The 19,386-nt window shown below is 41.3% G+C and overlaps 1 protein-coding gene across 1 annotated transcript in view; it reads left to right on the top strand.

Moving 5' to 3' along the window:
• Positions 1-19,386, top strand: part of LOC124796009 (facilitated trehalose transporter Tret1-like) — a 148,996-nt gene that overhangs the window by 106,152 nt on the left and 23,458 nt on the right. The window contains exons 3-4 of the mRNA XM_047260091.1: positions 5,762-6,000; positions 12,100-12,508. Of these exons, the coding sequence (XP_047116047.1) occupies positions 5,762-6,000; positions 12,100-12,508 (648 nt within the window). The remainder of the gene's footprint in view (positions 1-5,761; positions 6,001-12,099; positions 12,509-19,386) is intronic.

The raw sequence follows: 19,386 nt of genomic DNA, 5'->3' as shown, positions 1-19,386 counted from the left end.
CTCTCTTTTGGGACGAAAATGGCGTTATTTTGGAACATTACATGCCTAGAGGGACCACTGTTACCAGTGCATCATACACAGATCTCCTAAACATCATCTGCGGCCTGCAATCAAATCAAAGCGACGTCGATTGCTGTCAGCAGGTGTCCTTTTGCAACATGACAATGCAAAGCCCCACACTGCCCGTACAACAGTTGCAACAATAACAGGCCACGCTTTTTGAGTGTCTTCCTCATCCATAATACTCACCAGACCTTGCCCCAAGTGATTTCCATATGTTTGGACCACTCGAAGACGCAATGGGAGGAAAGAAGTTCCGTTCTGATGAAGAGGTACGCCACGCGGTGCATGAGTGGTTGCGTGGACCACCGAAAGAATTTTTTTCTAAAGGAATTTATACACTTTGTAAGCGCTGGAGAATTTGCATTTAGCGTGGGGGAGATTATGTTGAAATGTGATACAGCTTTGTACCACTTCTGAACAATAAATAGTATTCTAGAAAATATTTAAGGTTTTCATTTGACTCAACCCCGTACTTGATTTGATTTTTCAGCATCAGATATTATATATAGTTCAACTAAAGTTCAAAAACAGTTGAAACACACTTCAAAGCAACTTCTCACAGTTCTCATGCAGTTCTCTGGTCATTCACATTTCACATGTATCACAGTCCTTACACAGTTTCCTGATAGGTTACAGTTCACAGTTCTCGCCAATAAAATCTAACCTCATAATTCCAAAGCATATGGACTTCAACGATCATCCCTGAAAGGTATGCTATGTATGGCAAGATGAAAAAGAGTGAGAGAGAGACAAAGAGAGAGAGACAAAGAGAGAGAGAGAGAGAGAGAGAGAGGGGGGGGGGTGATATATACGTGCGTATGATAAACCCCTTCCCTCGAAAATTTCTCTCCCTCATACTGCCTCTGTGTTATCACAGATGACGTGTCACTGATCTCATTTGTACTAAGATTGCAGAACACGTGAGGTGCTTCTCTGCTTCCAACGCCATGAGTGGAATGAATAAGTTCTAATAAATGTTCATCAACCTGCAGTCTTCTATAGTTGCCCCCCCCCCCCCCCCCCACACACACACATAGAAAACAGCGCGTAGGTCGTGAATCCGTTAGCTTGAGGCTGTATTCAACTCTTACTACGAACGAATATTATAAAAATAATTTATTTTCCAATTAGTTTGTTTATGCTAGATGCCACCTCCTTTCAAATTCTGAAGGTGACAGGGGTAAAATACATGAAGAGAAACCTGGCCGGTGTGGCCAAGTGGTTGTAGGCGCTTCAGTCTGGAACTCCGCTGCTGCTAAGGTCACAGTTTCGAATCCTGTCTCAGGCATGGATGTGTGTGATGTTCATAGGTTAGTTAGGTTAAACTAGTTCTAAGTTCTAGGGGACTAATGACCTCAGATGTTAAGTCCCGTAGTGCTCAGAGCCATTGGAGCCAGGGAGAGAAAGGCTATTTACAATTTGTAAAGAAGATGGCAGCTATAAGGAGGGAGTGAGATAGGGTTGTAGCCTATCGCAGATGTTATTCAGTCTGTATATTGAGAAGCAGTAAAGGAAACAAAAGAAAAATTTGGAGTAGGAATTAAAATCTATGGTAGAGGAAACAAAAACTTTGAGGTTTGCCAATGACATTGCAATTCTGTTGGAGACAGCAAAGGACCTGGAAGAACAGTTGAACGGAATGGACAACGTCTTGAAAGGAGGATATAAGATGATCATCAACAACAGCAAAATGAAGGTAATGGAATGTAGTCAAATTAAATCAGTTGGTGCTGAGGGAATTAGATTAGGAAATGAGACACTTAAAGGAGCAAATGAGTTTTGCTTTTTGGGAAGCAAAAAGACTGATGATGGTCGAAGTAGAGAGGATATAAAATGTAGACTGGCAACGGCAAGGAAAGCGTTCCTGAAGAAGAGAAATTTGTTATCACCGAGTATAGATTTAAGTGTCACGAAGTCTTTTCTAAAAGTATTTGTATGGAGTGTAGCCATGTATGGAAGTGAAAGAAAGCCGATAAATAGCTTAGATAAGAAGAGAATAGAAGGTTTAGATATGTGGTGCTACAGAAGAATGCTGAAGATTAGATGGGTAGATCACGTAACTAATGAGGAGTACAGAACAGAATTAGCGAGAAGAGGAATTTGTAGCACAACTTGACTAGAAGAAGGGATCGGTTGTTAGGGCATGTTCTGAGCATCAAGGAATCACCAATTTAGTATTGGAGGGCAGCGTGGAGGGTAAAAATCGTAGAGGGAGACCAAGAAATGAATACACTAAGCAGATTCAGAAGGCTGTAGGCTGCAGTAGGTACTGGGAGATGAAGAAGCTTGCACAGAATAGAGTAGCATGGAGAGCTGCATCAACCAGTCTCAGGACTGAAGACAACAACAACAACAACATACTGGATGCCACTCGCTTTTTATTAGCAGTACAGGAGAAACGGCACAATTTCATTCCATTTTAGAGTCACAAAAAATTTCCTGTCTTCAACAAAATAATGAACTGCCTTCTTCGGTAATTAGTATCACAGTGTTCTCAATTACATGTCCAAATAAAAAGAAAATGCTAATAATGGCTTAACTGACAGCAACCGCGGCAGACAACATGTCTGTTCTTCGAGGCTGCCAAACCAGCTATAATCTGAGAGCCCCTCATCCAAGTTAGCCGCAATTCGAAGATCACCCAAGTGCTTCGTCTGCCTTTTTGTTTAGCAGTTGTTTGTTATTCTGCTGGTGAATAATACTTGTGGAATAATGGAATGATAGCACGCTGCTGAGTGATGCTTTCATTTGAAATACAAGTAAATACGCTGTAAATATTAATAACAGAAGATTATCACTTTGGCGCGCAGCTTCCGAACGCAGCAGCCAATCACGGAGAAGGACGACAGTTTAAACGGTCTTTCTCAAAACACCCATACCGAACATACCATCTCTCATTGGTATCTCATATCATATTACTTCATCTTCCCAATGCTGCCTTCTCCACTGCTCCAAAGAGAGCTTCTTGTAGCCGAATATGATGACTGTAAAGCCAGAAATATTATAAGAGTATCTTGAGACAGCCTTCAGCTGAGCAGCATCTTATCGCAGCAGACATCTGCAAGCTCCGACGAGTGTTGTGAGACGCACCCAGATTATTATGCATGATTTAAAGAACGAAAATAATTTTTATTGCTGAATTGTTGCTCAGATACACAGTCCCTTGAGTGTGCTAATCTGTTCGCTATTAGAGAGGTTGAGTTTCCTTGATTATGTGGGTATTAGGGAGCTTGTATTTCTTCAAGATCATGTTATTTGTGAATGTGGAAAACCCGAAATACGATGGTTACGTCAACAAGAAAGAACTTGCTGATTAATGCTTAGCAATCACATTTTTGCCTACTGGCTCAGTATTGCGCCATGTTATAAAAGCAAGAAGAATAACTACAAAAGCTTTGTCGTTGCTGCTGCACCATCGAAGACGTCATCATCATCATCGTCATAGTCGCTATAAGCACTTTTTCAGAACACGGAAGTACAACATGCACTACATACTGCTACTACTACTACTACTACTACTACTACTACTACTACTAATAGATTCTACATATTTTGTGCATCAATTACTCGTTTTGTTAAAAGAATACAGGAATACAGAATTTGGAACATGTAGGAAGCGCAGTATGAAATAAAAGACAATCAGCACTGGAATTGGGGTCGCATTTCAAATGTTGACCGCTAGACACTTCCTCATCAAATCTGATGTGACAGTGATGGTTCATCTGGAAGACTACAAGATATATATGCCATTAACATTCTTGAACGTGAGTCCTGCTGAACTTGACTTTCCCAACAGAGGTGCCACAGTTGATATCAAAAATACTGGTACAGGATCTTTATCTATGCCTACCAGAATAAACTAAATATAAAAACGTCAGTTTCTATAGACAAAGTACTATGGAATGGAACAATAAAGATGTGTTAATATTAGATTTCTAAAAGAAGATTGTTGTAGCTCGTTGTTAAACCTGAAAAAGTGTTTATTTCTCGCATACAAAGTCACTGGTTTTTTTTTTTTTCAGAACAGAAAGTGAAAATAATACTCTCGCTTAAGAGGCAGTACTTCAAGATTCTGAAAACTTTGTTGTTTTTTAAATGTACCGTAGGTATGAACGTATTAATTACACTTAACTGTTTCTGTTCCAGTGTAACGAACTGGTTGATTGTTGCATTAAGGATTTATTATTTATACTGTATACAGTTTGTCTGCAAAATGCAATTTAGTGCTATTTCGATTTTATTAAGCTATAAACACTAGTGAAAAGGTGGGTGTTTAATGAAGTTGTCTCAAAAATATACTCAAATTGTAACAAGCTATTGTTTGTAGTAAATGATATTCTAACATAAATTTCTGTTTCCAATATGTGTGACAATATATCAAAGTTCACTGTGATTTATTGTGTGAAAATTTTTTACAATAAATATTATATCTATAGTATTCTTTGCTTTCCCTCCATTTCCCCTGTGACATAATGGTTATGCAGATATGAAAATATTTTGTTCACACACGATAGATGAAAGTTAATAACTAAATAAAGGCGAAAACAGAGAAGGAGATAGAGGGAGCGATCAAATTTAGTGTGGTACATAAATCACACAAAAGATGAGGCAGGTGTGGGAGTACTTTGTGCACAAATATATGAGATGATATCTAATGATGAGGCAAAGTTTGAAATATTTTGTCCACACGTGAGATAAAATAAAATTCAAGTAACAATACAGGGCAGTATTTACAGATGTGATACATTATGCAGAGCGTGTGTGTGTGTGTTTGTGAAGATTAGAAAATTTTTGGCAAGAATATGTATCTCCAAACTTGGTGTCAGTTCAAATGAACCTTACATAATTTCACAGCTACATGTTGATTGGATGCCACTGACTGGAGAGAAGGAGGAGGAGAGGGGTAATGTGGGACAAGTGGGAGGGGAGGGGGAAAAGGTAGAAGTACAAAGTACAAACAGGTTAGTTTCACCACTCTGTATTTTTAAATTTCTTATCATTTTACTTTTTTTTAAATTTCCCACCCCCACCATATTGCATTTCCAATTTTCTCACCACCTGTATCTTGCATTTTTTTAAAATTTCCAGTCACTGTCATGCTGAATTTTTTAATTTACCACCAACACATCTTGGATTTTCTGTCAACTGCAGTGTCAACTTGTGTAGAAACTTGAAAAATGCACCAATGGCCCTTCGATCTGCGGTGTATTTCGTTAATTAAAATTTTTTATTATGGTTCGAACCTTGGAGTCAGCAGTAGAAAGAATGAGAGGTACCATTTTGTGCCACTGCTGCAGCAGTACTGACAATGACTAATACTGGTCTGACCATCACAGCTCTGTTGCACATGCACCATATTTCTGGTTAAATATTTCTGATGGTGAAATACTTTTAATGAAGATTGATTTCATGGTAATTTAATTTAGTTAATGTGACTGATATTGCCTCTGAGGTGTTTACAAATCACCTATAGCTCTCATTAATATATTAGAATTGTTTAATATTTAAGAAAATAGGGAAACTATGTTGGCATGCTGAAAATTAATGCCTCCGAATGGTTCCCTGAAATGGTGTACCTGTTTTCCATCCCCGCCTTTCCCCAAATCGAGCTTGTGCTCCATCTCTAATAATACCATTTTGAATGGGACATTGAACTCCTAATCTTCCTTAGAGGTGTGAAAGTGTGGTGTTTCAACAGCGTCACTGACATGTGTGATGAGCGGCATGGTCACCGGCTGGTTGTCACCCATCCTGCCACGCCTCCAGGAGCCGGGTTCATGGCTGCCACTGACAGCAGACGAGGCCTCCTGGATCGTCTTCTGCACGGCTATCTCGTCCGTGATACCCATCATAGGTGTGCCAATAATCGTCGACATCGTCGGTCGCAAGATGCTGCTCATCACATCTGGGCTTCCGGTGTTTGCTTCCTGGCTTATGGTCTGTACTTAATTTAATGCGTTTCTTCGGCTGATGTGCACAATGGCAGGAGTACATGTTTTAACAAGAATATTCTTTGTGGAGTTTAATTGCACATAAAATTGTGTTGTAGAGGGATCTACTTAATAACAATTAATTACTGTTCAGTTAATTCTGATTCTTTTTTCAGTTCATTTTACATCATTCCATGTTATGAAGCGAAGAAACTTCTGCCGATATTTTTTTGGAAGTTAAATTTTGAGTAATATATGTAGCAGTACTGTAAGCTAAAGACTTTCAAATGTAATAATGCATGTATAATTCTTTTTCCGTAGATCGAAGAAAGCCTCGTATGTATTTTGTTGCCTGATCAATATTGTTGATGTGCTAGAACTCAGAACGAGATATCTTCCTTTTATCTCTGACGCTTCATCTGATGCTTTTTGAAAACCGACTCAGATTTTAAAGTCGTATCACATGAAAATTTCATGAGGGAAGTCATCTGCATCGAAATATTAAAATAGCAAGAGCAGTACGTACACCTTAATTTGACAAAGAAAATTAGCACCTGAGGTAGTGTAACCTGGAGTCCACAATACGTACTTAATCAAACAGAAGCATTTAAGTGCCAACAATAAGAAAAAATATGTATAAGCTGTGCTGAAATGGCGTGACGGTCCTGTGTTGCTTTGATATTAATTTTATGGTTTAATAACTGAATGTTTAAATCCTGAAAGTACACTCCTGGAAATGGAAAAAAGAACACATTGACACCGGTGTGTCAGACCCACCATACTTGCTCCGGACACTGCGAGAGGGCTGTACAAGCAATGATCACACGCACGGCACAATGGACACACCAGGAACCGCGGTGTTGGCCGGCGAATGGCGCTAGCTGCGCAGCATTTGTGCACCGCCGCCGTCAGTGTCAGCCAGTTTGCCGTGGCATACGGAGCTCCATCGCAGTCTTTAACACTGGTAGCATGCCGCGACAGCGTGAACGTGAACCGTATGTGCAGTTGACGGACTTTGAGCGAGGGCGTATAGTGGGCATGCGGGAGGCCGGGTGGACGTACCGCCGAATTGCTCAACACGTGGGGCGTGAGGTCTCCACAGTACATCGATGTTGTCGCCAGTGGTCGGCGGAAGGTGCACGTGCCCGTCGACCTGGGACCGGACCGCAGCGACGCACGGATGCACGCCAAGACCGTAGGATCCTACGCAGTGCCGTAGGGGACCGCACCGCCACTTCCCAGCAAATTAGGGACACTGTTGCTCCTGGGGTATCGGCGAGGACCACTCGCAACCGTCTCCATGAAGCTGGGCTACGGTCCCGCACACCGTTAGGCCGTCTTCCGCTCACGCCCCAACATCGTGCAGCCCGCCTCCAGTGGTGTCGCGACAGGCGTGAATGGAGGGACGAATGGAGACGTGTCGTCTTCAGCGATGAGAGTCGCTTCTGCCTTGGTGCCAATGATGGTCGTATGCGTGTTTGGCGCCATGCAGGTGAGCGCCACAATCAGGACTGCATACGATCGAGGCACACAGGGCCAACACCCGGCATCATGGTGTGGGGAGCGATCTCCTACACTGGCCGTACACCACTGGTGATCGTCGAGGGGACACTGAATAGTGCACGGTACATCCAAACCGTCATCGAACCCATCGTTCTACCATTCCTAGACCGGCAAGGGAACTTGCTGTTCCAACAGGACAATGCACGTCCGCATGTATCCCGTGCCACCCAACGTGCTCTAGAAGGTGTAAGTCAGCTACCCTGGCCAGCAAGATCTCCGAATCTGTCCCCCATTGAACATGTTTGGGACTGGATGAAGCGTCGTCTCACGCGGTCTGCACGTCCAGCACGAACGCTGGTCCAACTGGGGCGCCAGGTGAAAATGGCATGGCAAGCCGTTCCACAGGACTACATCCAGCATCTCTACGATCGTCTCCATGGGAGAATAGCAGCCTGCATTGCTGCGAAAGGTGGATATACACTGTACTAGTGCCGACATTGTGCATGCTCTGTTGCCTGTGTCTATGTGCCTGTGGTTCTGTCAGTGTGATCATGTGATGTATCTGACCCCAGGAATGTGTCAATAAAGTTTCCCCTTCCTGGGACAATGAATTCACGGTGTTCTTATTTCAATTTCCAGGAGTGTATTATTGACATTAATATTTTTCTCTCTTTCATAATGTTGCTCTGATCATTCCACTGTAATGCCAAGGTGTTCGATTTATAATTTTCATGAAAACTGGCAATATGAATGATTGGAAGGAACAAAAGGAACATAGTGAATCAGACTTCTGCGCGACTTTTGCCAGTCTGTAGCACTCAACGGCTGTGCATGGTGGGCGAAGCTAGTTCCTGTTAGAGTTTACAGCTGAAGCGAACACAGAGGTAACCTCATCACCCTGTAGCACTATTGCAGCAAAGAATTTGGTGCACCCATTACCTATTTGCCACAAGTTCAGAAGAGCGAAATTTATCAAGTGGCAATTTGCACACGATGGAAAACTTGAGAGGTGATAGAAAGAGAAGAGTTAAGTAGACTCCCTTCAAGATCAAACTGCACACTGAAGATATAAGTCAGTTCATGAGATGTGGTCGATGAGCCATTTTAAAGTACAGAGATTACCAGAGACAGCACTTTTGGCCAGATACCTGTCATATTGCAGTGTCAATATGCCACAATAATTTACATAGTAATTCTATAAAAGTGCACAGTGATACCACTCAAGACCACCTGACTTTCATTTAGCCCTAGCTCATACAATTAAATTGCTGCCTGATTTTCGGTGCCTGCTTCATGAACTCCATTCAGAAGGTAATTTAGTATGCTAAGCCTATATGGTGTGTCATTCAATGCTGCGTAACGTTTACCTCAGTTCCTTTATTCTGAGACCCAAAAATCATTTGCCATTCATTTGATGGGCTTGTGTGAAAAACGAAATGCTGTTAAAGAAACATGCACTTTCAAAAGCTGTCTCACGTAACAGAAGAATTGACAACTTGTTTTAAAAAGGAATCCAATTAGTGTGGCAAGATGACAAAGATCTGTCTTTTCCAATATCGTAAAAATAAACAGTACTAACATAAATCCAATATTGAAGTACAACAGAATTCTTTATTTGCTTGCAGGTTGTGAATGGGAAAATAAAATATTTAATTCAATCCTCTATATTTATCTTCCTGTTCAAGTAAATCAAGCTATCAAATACTTCTTTACCCTAAAACAATTTGAAAATATCGTTTGTTTCATGGTTTAAAATATTTATTGTGGCACAGAAGAAAAGTCGTAAAAAATATCGAATTTTTTTCGAAATGGTCACTAAGAGAGGGAAGAAGGTCTTTTACCCAGTTGAAACAAAATGACGACGTTCTCCGAGCATTACTAAAGCCTTTTTGTATCTCTACTATTTTAACCCGAATTTAGTGTGGAATATGCGATCTGAACTGTTGAATAATATACGAACTTCCAGGTGGAAGAAAAATGGCAAGAGAAATCCACAGCACAATATTAGGGATCATCAAGGACGGGGGTGCCAACAAGTGAGTAGCACTAAGGTCAATATGTTGCAGGAAGAGGCAAGTGTGGTATCTGTTGTAGTTTCATTAGTTAGATTACAGTCTAGTCTCCTTTACCTGAAACTTTGGCGACTGTTACGGAGCCACTGAATAACCATTAAATTCAGCTACTAATCCAAAGAATAGAAAAAAATGCACCTGAAAACTATATTCATTTATGAAATAGAAAGCATGTGGGACACAAGTTGCTGAACAGATGGTGGTCAATATTCAGAGATATGACAGGACCGATCATTTAGGGCAAAAAATTTCATATGGACAACTGCCCCATTCCGAATGGCTTCTGAACAGAACACACCTACTAAACACTGTTATTTATTTTCTGTACTATTCAGTAAGTTGTCAGGTTTACTCATGCACACATGTACAGCAATTAGTAAACACGACAACATGCATTACACAAAGTATAAATTGGAAAATGCGATTTTAACACATTCACCTGTAAGAATTATCATGCTTGTCAGTACGCTGCACCATTTCAACAACATGTTGCAGTTCCTGTGCAGGTTGTTCAACAAAACGTTCAGAAGGATAATGGAAACGTGGCAGAATACCTGTTTCAAGCAATGAGCTGAAAACACTCTACGAGGGGCGTTTGAAAAGTCCGTGCAAAGTCCGAGAGATGGCACCACCGGTGCGTATCGAGGTCATGTTTAGTTAGTAACATCTTTGGAAAGAATGCACACCACGTTTCAACCATATTGGTCTATTTCTTCGTGTTTGGCCCTCGTGTGAATCAAGGAAGTCGAGTCATTGTCAAAAATGGACGAAAAAGTATTTCGTGTGGTGATTAAACATTAATTTATGGAAGGCAAAACGCCTCAGGAGACTAAGGAGAAGCTTGATAAACATTACGGCGACTCTGCACCTTCGATTAGAAGAGTTTATAAGTGGTTTCATAATTTTCGGAGTGGCCATACGGGTACAAGTATTGCTGAACGGTCTGGAAGCCCTGTGGAGGTTACGACTCCAGAAATCATTGATAAAATCCATGATATGGTGATCGATGACAGAAGAGGTAAGGTGCGTGAGATTGCTAGTGCTGTTGACATCTCAAATGAACGGGTACATAATATTTTGCATAAACATTTGGACATGAGGAAGCTATCCGCTAGATGGGTTCCGGATTGCTCAAGCTTGACGAAAAACGGAATCGTGTGAAGTGTTACAAGGATGGTTTGCAGCTGTTGAGGAAGAAGCCGCAGGACTTTAAGCGTCGTTTCGTCACTGTGGATGAAACATGGATACATTACTCTACTCCTGAGACCAAACATTAATGTAAACAATGGCTTACCAAGGGAGAATCTGCACCAAAAAAGGCTAAGACCCTTCCTTCGGCTGGAAAATTTATGGCGATTGTCTTTTGGGATTCGCAAGGGATAACCCACATCGACTATCCAGAAAAGGATGAAACTGTTACAGGTGAATATTATTCATCGTTATCGGACCGTTTGATTGAAAACCGAGCTGCAAGAAAAATGTCGGCGATTGGAATGCAAAAAATTCCTTTTCGATCACGACAATGCACCAGTACACACCTCAGCAGTTGTGGTCGCAAAATTAATGGAAGTAGGATTCCAACTCGTTTCACATCCCCCATATTCTCCAGACTTGGCTCCCTCACACTACTATTTGTTCCTCAATTTGAAGAAATGGCTGGTGGGAGAAAGATTTTATTCAAACAAAGAAGTGATTGCAGCAACTAATAGCTATTTTGCAGACTTGGACAATTCCTATTATTCGGAAGGGATCAACAAATTAGAACAGCGTTGGACGAAGTGTATAAGTCTAGAAGGAGACTATGTCGAAAAATAAAAAAGTTTTAGCCCCAAAATGTAAGTGGTTTTTATTTTTGCACAGACTTTTGAAACGCCCCTCGTACAACCAGAACTTTGATGTATCGGAAAGCACCAATGATGTTTTCCTACAGTAGTAGGACCAGTGCCATAAAAGAACCCATAAATATACATCAAATCTACATATTCTTCTTTGGATTAGATGTGGGTCTTTTTAGCCAGCGCGTATACCAATACAGTGAACTGATGCTTTTATTCGATACACTCTCAGTCCCTCAGACTACATCATTCCTAACACTTCACGGACAACTGCTTGTTGAATGGGCTAGTTTACTGGCAGAAAGACATCCTGAGCAAATAGTTTGAAGGCGATAAGGTAGGTTTGGCTAGAATAAAACGTAAAAGAGGTTTGGAGCGTAAAATACATACGTGCACGCTGCTAGCCTAAAAGCAAATGTACACTACGTGTCATCTATCTCAGAAACCATTCGGATTAGGGCATATGTCCATGCACAGTATTTTGCTTCAAGAGATCTTTCCTGTCGTATCCCTGAATACTGCCAAGTCCTCCTGGGACATCCTGTATAAAAAGTTCTGGAAATGAAATTGTAAATTTTTAACAGAAAGACATCACCAGACAGCTGTCACTTGGCCCACATGCAGCCTGGCAGCAATCGTTTTTCCAATTTGGCTAAAGGTAGCCAGAAGTGACAGAAATGTGCTCTTGGCCGACAGGTGCTGTTTGCCGACTCAGCAGGCATGCTGATAGCATCGCGCCTGGTGGCTGGTCTGGGTACAGGTTCCTGTTTGTCCCTGGTAGCGATGTACGTAGCGGAGATTGCCGAGACCAAGATACGAGGTATGCTGGGCACCGTCTTCCAGTTCGCACTGAGCGCGGGTGGGCTCGCCTCCTACTGCATGGGCCCCTACATGTCCTACTCGGCTGTGGCCATCGTGTCGGCTGCAGTACCTGTCATCTTCATGCTGGGCTTTCTCTGGATGCCCGAATCACCATACTTCCTGGCGCTGCGTTCCAGGAACGAGGAAGCTGAGAGTGTGTTGAGGCGATTGCGAGGTGCCGTGTCTGAGGAAGCCATCCAGGAGGAGCTCGACATTGTGCAGAAGTACGTCAAGGAGCAGCGAGGTGAGTGGGTGCAGATTACTTCACATCTTACGTCAGACAGCTGTACTTATAAGCGATGTCTCGCTTCTTGGTACATAATTATGTGATGCCATTGGCTGAATATGCGACGAGGATTATTCAGAAAGTAAGTTTTACACCCCATCAAAATGTGTTGTTTTCGAGTCTCTGAATCAAAGACTGGTTTGTTATAGTTCTTCAGGCTGGGCCATCCTGTGCAAGCCTGCTTAATTATTGCAACCTACATTTACTTAAACCTATTTATTGTAGTCCACACTTGATCTCCCTATACAAATTTTACTCTCCGCGCCCCCCTTCCCGTCCCCAAACAGACACACATATCTCGATTCCCGAACTGAGGATTCCTTGTTGTCTCTGGATGTGTTCCATCAACGGATCCGTACATTTATTCGAGATATGAGATACATTTCTTTTCTCCCGTATTCGATTCACTACCACGTCATTAGCCATCTGATCTATTCATATAACTGCAGACTACCTTTTAGGTGGTGCAACCACAGCTACGAGTATTCATCTCGGGTATTAACAACAGATTCAGCTGTATTTGCTCCTTTATCACTGTACCACTACCGGTTTCGTGGCGCTAAAGTCACATCTTCAGGTGACATATGATTAAAACATTAGAGCGGAGAAGCTCGGAATCTTTTTTCCCAACAAAACATCGGTAAAAGATGGTATGTCATGGATTAAAAACTGCCAGATTCCATATAGTGGGTGGGTTCTAACCAAATAGTACCATAGTGCTCACTTCTCCAATCTATATGGAACCGCATACAGGGGACGCGTCCGCGTGCTCTGTCATACTGACGACAAGAAAATAAAAAGCTTGCCTGCAGACGCCTCGCGCATGCCCTGATGATGCGCGGGCTTGATCGAATTCGGAGAAGCGATCACTATGGTACGATTTTTTTTTGGACCCGTCCACTATATTGGGATCTGGCAGTTATTAATCCATGACATACCGTCTTTTATGGTGTCTTGTTTTGACAGACAACGAACGTTGGGAAAAAAGATTCCGAGCTTTTCCGCTCTAATGTTTTAATTATACGTTACCTGAAGATGTGACTTTAGCGCAACGAAACCGGTACTGGTACAGTAATAAAGAACCAAATACAGCTGAAGCGGTTATTAATACCCAAGATATTCATCTAACCTTCAGCATTTTTCTGGAACATCACATTTCACAACCTTCGTTCGCATTCTGCTTCCATACAAAGCTACTCACCAGACATATATTTTCAGAAACCACTTTCTAACATGTACATTTGTATTAGATATTAACAAATGTCTCTTTTTCAGGAACGCTTTTGTTGCTGTCGCAAGTCTGTATTTTACATCCTCTTTACTTTTTCAATTATTGGTTATTTTGCTTCTAAAATAGCAGAACTCGTCCATTACTTTCTGTGCCTCTGTTCCTAGCGCAGTTCCTTCAATAGTGCATGATTTAATTCGATTACACTCCATCATCCTCGTTTCAGTTTTGTTGATGTCTACCTCTTAACCTATGTTCAAGGCATTTTCTAGTCAATTCAAGGGATAATCAAATTATTTGCCATCTCTTGCACAATTATAATGTCATTGGCAAAGTCTAATCTTGTTTTACTTCTTCTTCCCCCCGAATATCACCTTAGTATTCTTTACGGCTTGCTCAATATAGGAACTGAATAACATGGTTGATAAACTGAAAATATGTCCCATTCCTTGCATGATTTATTTCGATTACACTCCATCATCCTCGTTTCAGTTTTGTTAATGTCTATCTCTTAATCCATGTTCAAGGCATTTTCGATTCAATTCAAGGGATAATAAAATTATTAGCCATCTCTTGCACAATTATAATGTCAATGGCAAAGTCTAATCTTGTTTTTCTTCTTCTTCCGCCCAAATATCACATTAGTATTCTTTACGGCTTGCTCAATATAGGAACTGAATAACATGGTTGATAAACTGAAAATATGTCCCATTCCTTAATGTCATTGGCAAAGTCTAATCTTGTTTTACTTCTTCTTCTTTCTCCCCCCCCCCCCCCTCCCAAATTTCATAATTTCATCTGGTATTCTTTACGGCTTGCTCAATACAGAAACTGAGTAACATGGTTGATAAACTGAAAACCTGTCCCATTTCTTTGCCACTAGTGTCTCTCTTTCACGCTCATCATGTCCTAACCGCAGTCTGATTTCTGTATTTTATACTTCATATCTTCAGAATTGGAAAGACTATTCCAGTCAACACCGTCAACAGAAGTTTTGCTACTTTATTCTCTTATTCTATGCTTTGCCATCTCTTGCAGAATTATTATGCCTTCGAGAAACTGAATTCTTCTTACTCAAATTTAATTCCTAAATTAATGAATAACATGGAGGATTAGCTTCAAACCTCCTCTTTCCCATCATGTCCTAACTGCAGTCTGGTTTCTTTATTTTACACTTTATAACTTAAGAATTTGGAAGAATACATTACCAACACTGTCAAAAGGAATTTTTGCTCTTATACAAACACTGTAAATATGAGTTAGCCCCTCTTGAATCTATCTCCTCAGATAAGTCATATGGGAAATATTACTTTACATGTACCTACATTTCTCTCAAATCCAAATGGATTTTCCCCTGTATCAGCCTCTATCACTTGTTACATTCTTTTGTAGATAACTATTCGTATTGGTATTTGGGAACCATGACGATTAAGAACACACCTTTCAGCACCTGTGTTTAGTATTGGCATTATTACAATCTTCTTGAAGTCCAAGGGTGTTTCGCGCGTCACATGTTTCCTACATACCGTGTGGAACAGTTTTGTCATGTCTTCTTACCCTGAGGATCTTAATAATTATGAAGGGCTATTGTCTTTGAATCCAGCTGCGGTAAACTTATTTATGTTAACTGTGTTTGCTAATTGTAAGTAATAAATTTTAGTTGGAATTTTTAATCAATAATCAATAAAGGGATTTAGTATTCCAGCTGTGTGAATTTCATTGAAATTTATTGTAACTGCTTTTATTTCCATAAAATTGATGTATTGTGTATCAGGGGTGAATTGATGATTGTTATCCATTAAAAAATTAATTACTTTGCTAAAGAGACTGCCCACAATACACTTGTCTATTCTGTTCTGGAGTGCTGATTTAAGGTTGCGATATCCTTACGTTATAGCACTGACGGAGGATATCGAAAGGGTTCAAAGAAGGGAACTTCTTTTCTACTAGCGCAAAATAGGGGAAAGACTGTTACGTGTATGACACGTGTCAATTATTGAAACAAAGTCGTTTTCTGTAGCAGTGATATCTTTTCACGAAATTTCAATCACCAACTTTCTTCTCCAAACGTGCAAATATTTTGTCCATTTCCACCTACATGTGTAGAAATCACCATCGCAATAAGAGAAATCAGGGATAAGGTCATTATAAGATTCATGCTGCGACAGAAAAGGTGGATGAGGAATACTCGGGAGTTTCTCGATGTAACTAATGGAATCAGACAAGGTTGTATAATGTCACCTCATCTATATAACATGTATGCGGAGTATGTCACCGGGAGTGCATTGGATAACCGTGATGGTGGAATTTCTGTTTGCGTCAGGAAAATCAACAGTCTTTGCTTTTCAAGTAGTGAGGCAATAATTAATGATCTGTTATCCAGAGTGAAGAGTATCAATTTAAATTTCGGTGTTTATAGTAAACTATTTCGATTCGCTGCTTTCGAATTATTTGCAACAGTTGTCTAGCAATTGGTTGATATTTTGGAGACGGCAATGATGGGTCTCCAAAAAATGTTTATACATGAACAAAAAATACGTTTCATAGCTATAAACCAAACTGACAACAGTTACATGATGATCCGAGGCTTTGTCAATGTGTCCTAGGATTCCTTTTAAAGAGATAGAATAATCCATTCCTTTTTCCAGTCACAAGAGATGATCAGTTGTTACATCTCACGAAAGCTTTAACTGTAGAGTTTTTTTAGTCTTGTCACTTCCACAAATACGATCCCATTGAAATTATAAAGCAATGACAATTCTTTTTGCAGCTCAGGTAGGTCGTTTCCACTGCTCATGTGACATATTACACGAACTTTCTTGTAGATAGGTATCTTTATTATTGACTATCCCCCGCCGGCCGCGGTGGTCTAGCGGTTCTAGGCGCGCAGTCCGGAACCGCGCGACAGCTACGGTCGCAGGTTCGAATCCTGCCTCGGGCATGGATGTGTGTGATGTCCTTAGGTTAGTTAGGTTTAAGTAGTTCTAAGTTCTAGGGGACTGATGACCACAGATGTTAAGTCCCATAGTGCTCAGAGCCATTTGAACCATTTGACTATCCCCCTTATCTACATAGGTGGGGTGATGGGCTGTCAGTGGTACAAGGATCATGCTCTTCATCTAAATTGGTATTATAATACACACAGTTGATGCAACGTACACTGCCTGAGAATAAAGTTAAATACCCAGATGACATGGTCTGATGTCAATGTAACTTTGTACGCAAGTGCACCATCAGTAGGAATGTAAATGATCAGAGTGCAGTTCTCTGTTAAAGGTAGAATGGTACCGAGACTGGATTACAGTCGTTCGTGTTTAGTATTGTTACCAGGTCCAGTAGGGCATGAACAGCGTCATGTGTTATCACTGTGAAGATCATGGAGGTGCCACGTCCTCGTGTGGGACAGAATTATCATCACCTGATAGCGTTGGAAAGGGATCTCGTTGTGGCTCTCCATTTCACAGGCGGTTCGAATCGTACACTACCCAGATTTATGGAGAATTCGGATGTGACAGTGGCCTGAAATTGGACTGCATGAGAATGTGAGGGCAGCCATACTCCACGTCAAGGCTGTGGTCGCCCACGTCTGACCACCACAAGGTAGGATGGCTGTGCTGTGCACCAAGCACATGTAACCCTTTCACATCTACACCTGTCATCTGAGAACAAGTAACAGACTGCCTACAACATCGGGTATGACTTCAGGACACGGGTGCTAGCGATTGAGGGGACTCTGAAGGCACAACATGTGGCAGTATCGTGGTTCCATTTTTCAAAATGACAATACTTGTATATATGAACTGTCTGAGTGATGTTGAGGCACTCCCATGGTCAGCGAGATCACCAAACGAGTTCCTGATAGGTAGGTGTAGGACCAGATGGAGCATCAACTCTGTGCCAGTGCCAATTTCCAGGATCTCAAGGGCTTGTTATATCAGTTGCGGGCATGCATCCAGGCCAAATGGGATGAAATGTCATACTGAAAAGCTGAATCATTCTGCCAAGTTTTTTTTTTTGTATATCTGACTCGGTTTTATAATCACTGAAATAATTTCATATAGACTTTGAACCTGTGAAGTTTCATTTCATTTTCTCTTCCCCTTCTGAGTGCAACTCTATTTTTGGCAGGCAATGTAACTAAAACAAGTGAGGCATTTACATAGGATTTTAACACTAATGAGATATATTGTTCTAGATGGTATTAAGACATATAGTGGCCATGGTGCAGAAAGGTAAAGATCTTAAAAAGGAACTCCACATATTCACTTGAAATTGATAGACTTCCTGTGGGTAGAGATAGGAGAGGGAACATTAGACATATTGTAGTGCTTAGTGTATCAGGATAAAGCCAAGTGGACCAGTGGATTACAACTCTTGACATAAGGATAGATGGAGGTTGACGGCAGGAGACAGAAATGGTTCAAATGTCTCTGAGCACTATGGAAGTTAACATCTGAGGTCATCAGTCCCCTAGAACTTAGAACTACTTAAACCTAACTAACCTAAGGACATCACACACATCCATGCTCGAGGCAGGATTCGAACCTGCGACTGTAGCAGGTGCGCGGTCAGGACTGAAGCGCCTAGAACCGCTCGGCCACCGTCGCCGGCGATAGAAATGGAGCAGGGGACTAAGGTGTTTGATCGGCTATGATCGAAGAGGAAAGTAGAAGGGAAGGATAGAGAGGGAAGTGTGTACCCTGAGCCTGGTGGGGTGTGGAGGGAAGAGAGGTGTTACCATGAAGAAGTATTGGTATGGTTTCCATTGTCTAAGAGAGGGAGGCAGTTGAATTTTGAAAGACGATATACAGAGTGTGTGTAGATGTAGGACTGGTAATATGTGCCAGAACAGGAGCAAAAAGAAACCAGGATGGGAAGTTAGAGGGGAAACAATGCACTTGTTGGAGTCGAGATTGTAGGTAGTACACAGAGGTATTCGATGTGAGTGAGGGGATGGGAATTTGATGAGATGCTAAAGGATTCATGAGGGGAAAGATAAACAGATGCTATCTGCAACACAGGATAATTTTGGTTCAAGGATTTGGAAGGAGTGATGAAACTTTGGCGGAGCAGATATCCAGACAAATTTAGGAAGGAACAAGATTGGTGATACAAAGGGCGTTCAAAAAGTTTTGCACAGTCGTCTCTAATGTTTTTTATTTTTTGTAGGAGAAGAGTGAATTTTTTTGTGAACATACTTGGAACATTTAGCTATACATTGAGCCTACTCAATGTAGCCTCCATCAGCTGTGACGCATCTGGCCCAACGTTCTTTTCATGATGTAAATGCACTTTGGTAAAATTTTGGGGACTGACTTTTACACCATCGTTTGACACAGGAAATAAGGTCTTTCTCACTAACAAATGTTTCACCGCACAGGTGGACCTGCAGATGACCAAAGAGGCAAAAACGAGATGGAGCCAAGTCCGGACTGTAGGGAGGATAAGGAACAATTTTCCAATCCACTTTCGTGATTTTCTTCTGCGTCATAAGGGCTGTATGGAGTTTGGCACTGTCATGGTGTAGTCTGATGAGCTGACCCTGATGTTGTGATCTGTTGGTCTTGGTGGCACGTCGCAGCTTGTCTAATGACAAACAGTAACGGTT

The sequence above is a fragment of the Schistocerca piceifrons genome, chromosome 4 (genome assembly GCF_021461385.2).
Source record: "Schistocerca piceifrons isolate TAMUIC-IGC-003096 chromosome 4, iqSchPice1.1, whole genome shotgun sequence".
Classification (NCBI taxonomy): Eukaryota; Metazoa; Arthropoda; class Insecta; order Orthoptera; family Acrididae; genus Schistocerca; species Schistocerca piceifrons.
Note: the sequence above shows the minus strand (reverse complement) of the source record. Positions and strands in the feature narration are given on the sequence as shown.